The sequence below is a fragment of the Lycium ferocissimum genome, chromosome 2, assembly GCF_029784015.1.
Source record: "Lycium ferocissimum isolate CSIRO_LF1 chromosome 2, AGI_CSIRO_Lferr_CH_V1, whole genome shotgun sequence".
NCBI lineage: Eukaryota > Viridiplantae > Streptophyta > Magnoliopsida > Solanales > Solanaceae > Lycium > Lycium ferocissimum.
Genome location: NC_081343.1, coordinates 62,383,869 through 62,393,482, shown reverse-complemented (window position 1 = coordinate 62,393,482; position 9,614 = coordinate 62,383,869). Strand labels below are relative to the sequence as shown.

At 33.7% G+C, this 9,614-nt stretch overlaps 2 protein-coding genes across 2 annotated transcripts; both read right to left on the bottom strand.

Annotated features, from left to right (window-relative positions):
• Positions 1-1,392: 1,392 nt before the first annotated feature.
• Positions 1,393-2,818, bottom strand: LOC132046637 (ribulose bisphosphate carboxylase small subunit, chloroplastic 3). Its single transcript, XM_059437329.1, has 3 exons — positions 2,598-2,818; positions 1,901-2,035; positions 1,393-1,807 (listed from the first exon to the last, which is right to left on the bottom strand). Exons 1-3 carry the CDS (start codon positions 2,772-2,774, stop codon positions 1,577-1,579), a joined length of 543 nt encoding a protein of 180 aa, XP_059293312.1. The 5' UTR covers positions 2,775-2,818; the 3' UTR covers positions 1,393-1,576.
• Positions 2,819-4,660: 1,842 nt separating this feature from the next.
• LOC132046636 (ribulose bisphosphate carboxylase small subunit, chloroplastic 3-like) lies at positions 4,661-5,912 on the bottom strand. Its single transcript, XM_059437327.1, has 3 exons — positions 5,665-5,912; positions 5,173-5,307; positions 4,661-5,079 (listed from the first exon to the last, which is right to left on the bottom strand). Exons 1-3 carry the CDS (start codon positions 5,839-5,841, stop codon positions 4,849-4,851), a joined length of 543 nt encoding a protein of 180 aa, XP_059293310.1. The 5' UTR covers positions 5,842-5,912; the 3' UTR covers positions 4,661-4,848.
• Between the last annotated feature and the right edge of the window lie 3,702 nt (positions 5,913-9,614).

Genomic DNA, 9,614 nt, shown 5'->3' with positions numbered 1-9,614 from the left:
TGGAATATGTTTTTAAAAATAACAATTTCCTGCTATTTCTTCTAATTATAGACTGACAAGTTTTTCATTTTTAAAATACAATAATATCAGAACCTCAGAAGATATCAACTTTTCAAAGGGCTTTTTTTCTTGCTGTTTGTTTTGGCAGTACTGCGGTAAATTTGTGGCATTGGAGCTGCTCATTCTATAGAAAGCAACCCTTGTAAGAATTTGGGCCAGATTATTTATTAATTGTCTGATACTGAACAGTTAACAGATCTCTTATGTTATTTTTTAACAGATATATTGTGAAAAGAGTCATATAACTAAAATAGCATCCTTAAATAACTACAAGAAGAAATCCCTTACCAGACTTACTAGGAGTCTACAAAGGGAAGCAACAAAATTGGTAAGTCTATCTATCTATTCTTGAGCAGGGGCCACACATGTGAACACCATGAGGTCATTGCCATTTTATGGGTAGCAGAAGAATTGAAGTAATCTAAAGCCAATTCCAGGGTTTCTCAACTGATTATCAATACAGTGTATAGTTATATTCGTTGCTGGTTACTTGTTCAATAATTTACATTTGTACAAAAGTTTAGGGAGACCATTTGTGATAGTTCTTACAATCAAAATGGAATGAATAAGTTGAGACAAACGAATCTGTTCTCCCTAGGACCATTATAATATGGAATACCAAGATCTGTTATACTGCTTTCTTCGTCTCTGCACACAGTTCTAACAATTTCTTGTGTTTAAATGTACATTGTTTGAGTTTTTTGGTACTTCATAGTTGGTTCAAATAGCACAATCTTTTCTTCAATTTAAAAGATTTGGACATGATCCTTTATCTCCCCCTAATTCTTCAGTTCTGGCTAAAAAGGTTTTAATTTGAGATATTTCTGTAGTGAAAGATTTGTCTAATAATGATGCCAAATGTAGTCGTTTTGCTACATCAGTTACATACAGACATATGGTAGAAAAGACAAACGAAAAAGCGAGAAAGAAAAGACTATGAACTACCCATATAAAGAATATAGGAGTATAAAATAGTATCGAATTACTTAAATGTAATAACGAGAAATATGTGTATTCTGTATAGCAAAGGTTATTTAAGTACTATAGGATTTAAGTTATGCACATTGATTCTAGAAGGAAATTTTATACTATTAGTGTCGTTTCAATCTTCTATATGCATTCACACTACTGGAATTGTACACGGTATACTGCATATATAGATTATATCCAAAAGGAAAAAAATGGTACTACTTTTTCTCCTCTGGAAGGAGTCATTGGCTTAGAACGTTCATAATTTGAAGGGGGGAGAAATGTTCAACATTAGCGGGAGGGGGAGTTGGGGCGCGCACCTGTGGTGCTTATGCAGGCAATTAATTGCATTGAGAATGCAGATAATAGTAAAGAAACAAATGTCATTATTAGTTCTCATAAACTTGATTGGAATTGGAATCCATACACCGAATAGAAAGGAGGACGAAAATGTATACAGTTCCTCCAGGGTAAACTGTAAGGTGGATTCAAACAAGCTTCCCCTAAACACATAGGGTAATTAAGTTGTACATTAAAAGTGGAGATTTTAGTAGCCTTCAGGCTTGTAGGCGATGAAACTGATACATTGCACTTGACGAACATTGTCGAATCCGATGATACGGATCCAGGCCTGTGGGTAAGCCTTCTTTGCCTCTCCGACCTCAGCCAAGACCTGGGTAGCATCAGTGCACCCGAACATGGGCAGCTTCCACATGGTCCAGTATCTACCATCGTAGTATCCTGGTGACTTGTTGTTCTCACGGTACACGAATCCGTGCTGCACACATCCACAACATAAACAAAACATTAACTTAAGATATTCATGTTAGTTATACTTAATAGTAACAAAGTTTAAAAAAGAGATATTGACCTCGGTCTCAAATTCCAAACAAGGAACCCATCCATTTTTCAAAAGGTACTCAATCTCCTTGAGCAATTGCTCATCAGACAAGTCAGGAAGGTATGACAGAGTCTCGTACTTCTTCATGTTAATTGGCGGCCACACCTATACATATCCCACATAAAGAATTAATTAAGAAAACTTCAGAAGTAGTACCATTTGTAATCTAACACGGTTGTCAGTGAGTTTTGTACTTTCCCATGTATATGGTGTATTTGGTGAAATCAAAGCAGAATAATATGGAGTTCAACTTTTGTACGCTGACAGGGTATTTAAACTATCACGTCACCAAATAAGTACAATTAGCCTTCCATAAAAAGTTTGGAAACTGTTGGTTTTTAAAAAAGGGCGGAACAGCAAAAAGACCAAAATGATTGAAATTGTCTTTGAATTTTTATGCCAACATAAAAACAGAAAATCTGCTGAATAAAATTCAAAAACCTAAAATATTTCAGCTAAACTTATCTAACTAATTTTAGATTTAAATAAAGATTTCTCCCTACGACTAAATTATTTATTATTCTAGTAAATCACCAATAAGCAAATATTCGACAGAAACTAAGGCAGGGTATCTACTACAACAGGTTAAAATACACTAATATATAGTATAAAATTTCTTTACATAGTTGGTGCATACAAGTTAAAATGAACAATATATACTACAAACCTGCATGCATTGGACTCTTCCACCGTTGCTAGCAATGGAGGTAATGTCAAGGTTTTGCTTTCTTGAAACAGGGAAAGAGGAGGCGGATTTGAGGCCAGTGAAAGGTGCAACCATGCTGGCTTGAGCAGCATTGGCGCCGGTGGCAACGGCTGCTGAGGACATCACTGAGGAAGCCATTGCTGTAAATAATTGCTAATATTAGCTTAAAGCCATTGCTCTCTGGAGGTTCATTATATATAGCACTCCATCTATATACAATGAAAAGGTTTCACATCAGTTTCCCATCTAACGGACAAAACCAAGCCATAACCTCATCTTAGAGGAATGGTGACTATTGGATAACGTGGTTTAGTGGTTCTTGACATTACAAAATGGATGGCCTCTGATATTACCCACTCCTTATCTTAAAGTTCTCAAACTAATGGGTGGGATTTGCTTTTAAAAAAAACATTTTCCTGCTATTTTTTCTGACTAGTTCTGATCACAAACATTTTATAATGTTAATATATTATTAAAATTTCAGAGTACAAGTTCAAAATGATGAATGTTATTTCATTTTGTTGTAGTACTATAATTTAAACAATATAAGTAAAAGCATCAAATAATAAAATTTAAAGAAAAAAATAGCAAGTTCAAAATGATGAAATGTTGTCTCATTTTATAGCATTTGAATTAAAATTAATAAATTAAAATAGCAACAAATAATAATGACAAACAAAATAATACACGATATTTTCAATTGACATAATCAACTATCTCATCTAACCCTCCGAAGAACAACAACCCAAAAGAGGTGCTTAATTGTAAATATAGCCAAAGAAATATCCCTAAATTATGATCACGGACTCAAACAATATCTTTTCCATGCTGCTAAGAGGAAAATTTAAAATCATTCATTAGGTTCCGAAGAGTCACTACAAGAAAAAATATATTTGGCAACAAAATTATTTTTGTTGCCATAAATTGATTATTGTTGCAAAAAGTATTTTTGGCAAAACATTTTTTTTTTTTTGCATAGACTTGTCCCAATGGCTATTATTGCAATAAAGTGCAACAACTTTTTTTTTTTTGTTGCCAAAAGTACTTTTTGCAACAATAATCAATATTACTAACAAAATTAAATTCTTTGGCAACAAAGTTCTTTCAACAATAAAACTAAGTTGTTGCCAAATATTAAATTTTTTGTTACCATTTATATACTTTCTTGTAGTGAGTAAAAGAAATATAATTTGATAAAAGAAAATCAGAAAAGGCTGAGTTCAAATATACCATTATGAAATGTGCAAAGGAATGATCCAGGAACTGAAAAGGAGAATAATTGTCAGGTTGAAGCATGATTGCTCAGAAGTGAGTCATTGGCATTGGTGGCTTTGCGGGTGTTCAATTCTACCTAGCATAAATTGAGCAATTCTCAACTGATACAAGTTGAAAGTATCACGAGTGACCTTGAGGACAAGGTCAATTTCAAGCGGGAAGGATTGTCATGACACCACTTTAATTAGTGTCACGTGAGAGACACATGCTATTGACCCTTCAACATAAATACACTTAAACTATTGTGGAACGGGCATGAACGAAAATCAGGTTTCACTTCTCTTCTCCAAAATTCTTCTTTTCCTCAAATTCTCTTCTCATCTACTCTAATTCTCTTCTAATTCTTCTTCTGCAGATCTGAGCTACAATGAAGCACCAATCTATCTTTCACTTTCGTAATTAGGTTGTAATCGCAATTTAGTTTTATCAATATACAGAAAATCGTCCCAAAATCTAGCGCAATTCCCATTCAGTTCGTTAATTTCTGTTTTGTGTGATTGAGATCACGACCTATTTACCAAATTATATCCAACAGGATCTTTCCACCAGGAGTACTCATTGGTTCAGACGTCAGAGCAGATTCATATTTGAAGGGGTAATTGTTCAGGTTTAGCTGCAGGAATCTAGGAGGGGCAAGTTGGTGCCTGGGTTTGTGGTGCTAATGTAGGCAATTGCATTGAGAATGCAGATATTAGTCTAACAAATCAAAATTGATATACACCACCAATTAAACAAGTATCTGAAGCATATTGGTAAAGAAACAAATGCCATTAATAGTTCTCGTAAACTTGAATTGGAATTCAAATTCATAACATTGAATAGAAAGAAGAATGGAAACAGCTGAAAATCAATACAGTTTCTCCAGGGGAAAACCTAAGGAGAATTAACAAGCTTCCCCTAAATACATAGGGTCAGTTGCACATTAAAAATGGAGGTTTTAGTAGCCTTCAGGCTTGTAGGCGATGAAACTGATACATTGCACTTGACGAACGTTGTCGAATCCGATGATACGGATCCAGGCCTGTGGGTAAGCCTTCTTTGCCTCTCCGACCTCAGCCAAGACCTGGGTAGCATCAGTGCACCCGAACATGGGCAACTTCCACATTGTCCAGTATCTGCCATCATAGTATCCTGGTGACTTGTTGTTCTCACGGTAGACGAATCCGTGCTGCATATATCCACAACATAAACAAAACATTAACATAAGATATTCATGTTAGTTATACTTAATAGTGGCAAAGTTAAAAACAGAGATATTGACCTCGGTCTCAAATTCCAAGCAAGGAACCCATCCATTTTTCAAAAGGTACTCAATCTCCTTGAGCAATTGCTCGTCAGACAAGTCAGGAAGGTATGACAGAGTCTCATACTTCTTCATGTTAATTGGTGGCCACACCTATACATATCCCACAAAAAATTAATTAAACAAACTTCACAAGTACGTATGGAGTATAACAATTTATTATCTAACACTCATTGGAGTGTTAATAAATTTTGTCCTTCCCCATGTAGTACATACTTATATTTGGTGAAATTAAAGCAAAATAGTTTATATTATCGAAATTTCACACTATCACATCATCTTAAAGATAATTACATGTGGCAGTCCATAAAATGGGACTAGTAACCTAGAAAATAAGGCAATTTCCCCACTAAAACATGTTAAAATACATTAATAGTGAAAAAATTCCATATACTGCCAGTATCGTATACAAGTTAAATCCAATAATAGATACTTCAAGCTACTACAAACCTGCATGCATTGAACTCTTCCACCATTGCTAGCAATGGAGGTGATGTCAAGGTTAGACTTTCTTGAAACAGGGAAAGAGGCAGCGGATTTGAGGCCAGTGAAAGGTGCAACCATGCTCGATTGAGCAGCATTGGCGCCGGTGGCGACAGCTGCTGTGGACATAACTGAGGAGGCCATTGTTGAAAATAAGTGCTTAGCTTAAAGCTACTGCTATGCTTCCCTTGAACTTTAATTTCAGGAGGGTTATTGAGCTGTAATCTCCCCTTGTATATATAATGATAAGGTTTCACATAATTTCTCCATCTCACGGACACAAATCAAGCAAACCTCATTAGTCATTCGTAACCATTGGATTATGTTGTTCTTGACATTAAAAAATTAATGACCACATACAAAAGTGAGCTGGAATTTTGAGTTTATGAGTTATGAATTTTAGAATGTATAGCTCACTAGTCTAAATACGTTACTTATAAACGTTAAGTGATTTTTTAAATAGAAATATAAAGTCTGAGCTAAAATTAGTGGATTCTGGCGAACCAGTAAGCAGAACTGTAGCTCCGCCCTGACCACGTTAAGCTGGCAATTGGGAGATGTTATTTTTTTATTTACTTTTCTTTTTTTGGAGCTAAGTTATTTTCATTAAGCCACAAGAAGGGGTGCCACGTGGAAGAATGTCAGTAGTCTTATCTCCTCCTAAAAGGGGTAAGGAATAGGATATGAACGAGTGAAAATGGTTGGTTAATTTCTCTTTGGGGCAGTCTTTTATTTGTTTTCTTGTATCTCTGCATTATTGGATCTGGATGCGACTTGCAGCCGTTTTGCTTGGATTTGGAGACCATTCCTTTGTGCAGACGACTCAGACTTTTTTGTTTCCATGCAAATCATTTTCAATTTTGGTCCATTCACTTCCATATGTGCCTATCTATTTTTTTTTTCTTTTGAAAATTTGATGATTTCAAGTTCAAAATCAAATCCTACTTGCATTGTCCAAACTTGGTTGCAACTTGGAAATCTTCTTATCACCATTGTCCTTTGTGGAATATAAGTATATAACGTCTTCGGTCAAGAATTGATAGCCAAGTCTTTAATTTCTCTATGAAAAGGTTTTATTATTATTCCAAAAGAAAAAATCAGGCCATTTGATCAGCTACTAAATTTCTTATATTTTAGACCAAGAAAATTAGAACTGCATATATATGAAGGTCCAAGTTCTACTAGAATTACATTTTAGTGGTGAAAAATAATCTATATTAATTTGCTTCCAAACCACTTAAAAGATGTCCCGAGTATAAAACTAGAAACGAATGGTTAACGTATTCTGTTACAAACGACCGGTTTCTTTTTTTTTTTTTTTTTCAGTACATTTAAAAATACTAGATAAAAATATTAAAATTTTCTATAAGTTCTATTGCTAAATCTGTCAAGAGCAAAAGCTCCATTTCCTCAATCATATCTTTTCTTACTAGCAAATTTCTATGTCTCTTCTAGATGTGCATAAAATTAGCCTCACCAAATATGTATAATATTCGCTAACGTATAGTTCCTTGGAGGATATAATAATGCACGATATTGTATAATCTTGTATCCTAGAATTTGTAAGAAATTCTTATCAGAAAGACAAAACTGCATTATGTTCTCTTTCTTACAGCTACCTTATCTTTTTTTTATTTTGTCAAGTGGCTTTAATATCTTGTTGAATGGACAAATTTGTAATTTCGTGCCATGGCATTGAAAAGATATTTTCTTCCAGTATTTGATCCTTTAACATGAAGCGTGTGACCTACCTGAACTTATTCATTGTAACCAACAGCTGCATTAATTTACGTCCGTGTACGTTCATGTCCATTAATATATATTGTTGACTTCTCAAAGGTAAAGCATCAATAGTATGTGAAATAATGAAATTAAATCTCCAGATCACATAAATTTTTTATGAATTAAAAGGATTAATGAATGAAGGAATTCCTGAGCATTTGGTGATATGTGTCGATATCAATAGTGACCTCATTATTTTGTTCAATCATTTCTTCTACAAAAGAAGATTACGTAAATACTTACTTGAAATCTCATTTATTAAATTCCACATAAGACACAATTATTTTTAAAAAATTCACCATGATATATATATATATATATATATCATCAAAGATGATACGTGCTCTTTGTTAGAGGCTTAGGGCCCCTTCAATTTCTAAACTATAATGTTGACGGACAAATTCGTAATTTTATGTCAATATATTCAACATATCTTTTTGCTTCCTACTTGGGTTAATGCTTCATTGTCTACCATATATGAACGTGACTATATGCCCGGTTCTTCTTTTTTTTTTCCCACATATATAAGGACCAGCATTTAGCAATGTGACATGTAAAGATTTTAATTTATACATATGATGTGATTTAAATGTTGTAATAGATTCTGGTTTATTCTATTAATTATTTATTTTATTTGTTTTGAAAAGTTATATAAATTTATCTTTTAAATGATCTGATAATTTTTTTAAGAAGTATACTATCTATGTATAAAAATTAAACTTAATGAACAGATTTTGTGGGCTAAGAATAAACTCCTAAGTTTCGGCTTGATCACCTTCTCCACTAATACGTCGGAGCATGGGCTATTGGTACTGGAACTGGAAGCCTGGATCTATCAACTAGTACCAATTGTCAATTTTTGTTTAATTATGGATAAATTACATTAAATACCCCCTATATTAACTTAATTGTATATATATTTTCTATATTTTAAAATTGAAGATTTTTACAATCTTTTATGTTTCTTATTTCTGCAAGAAAAAATTGTGAAATATTCAAGACTAACTTAAAGTTGGAGTAGCAAACCAAAATTGTTTAAGTTTTGGTATTTGCTAGTTTCCTTAATTCATGCTAAATAGGATTTGTAGCCAAATCCATATAGGAATAGGTTTTTCAATTCCTAATTAAAGTAGATTTTGTACTATAATAAATAGGGGTGCCACAAGAAACATATAGGTACTTGCTTAGCTAGACAAAACAAAGAAGTCACAAGCGAAATATGAACAACTTTATTGATTGAAACTATATCTGAGGGCCATACGGGATTGAGACATGAACAACTTCATCCATCTACAATCCCGTGGCTCTCAGATATGATTTCAGTCCATGAATGAACATTACGTCTATTGATCTACTACTGCTAGAACAAAGTAACAGGTATGACTTTTTACTCTCTTGTTTGCAAAACAAAGTTTGCTCATGCTATGTACTCTGTGACTCTATGTAGTTTCATGTAATTTAAAGTTATTGGAAACCACTTCTTTAATACCTTGATCCTCTCAATAACGGGTTATTATAGTTTCATGTTTCTTCGACCAACAAGATTTGGCAAGTTTCGGGGGTACTTGAAGAAATTAACGAAACGACATATTGGATATATAATCTCTCTTTAATTTTTTGATGTTTATAGTTCGTGTTTATAATCCTTCTGAGTATGATTCCCTTGTTTATGCATGCCTGATGTTAACAGGTATCTTCAAGATTTGAACATTCCCCTTCTTTTTTCCAATTATTTGGGGCATGATTTTAGATCAAAAAACATGATTTTTGCATTGGAATTACTACTCCAGGGAAAAGAAAGGATTTTTACACATGCTATGATTATATTTCCACAATCGATAAGGGTGATGAAGTAATACTTCCAGAAATTTAACAGAAATCTTGATAAATTCTTTGAGTTTCTTCTTGATTTAAACCCTATTTCTTGCAGCACGACGATATAAGATAATACATAATACTAATTCTGCCACGCCTTATTGCCGTCTGGCTCATGCCAATGAAAATCAGGATATCACATTGACACGCATATTTATACGTACAAAAGTTGCAAGAATGAAACACTGGCTGTCCACACTAGCTCAACTCAATTCTATTCCATGATGTGCTGCTGCCTCGGAGTCCACTGTTGCTGCTAG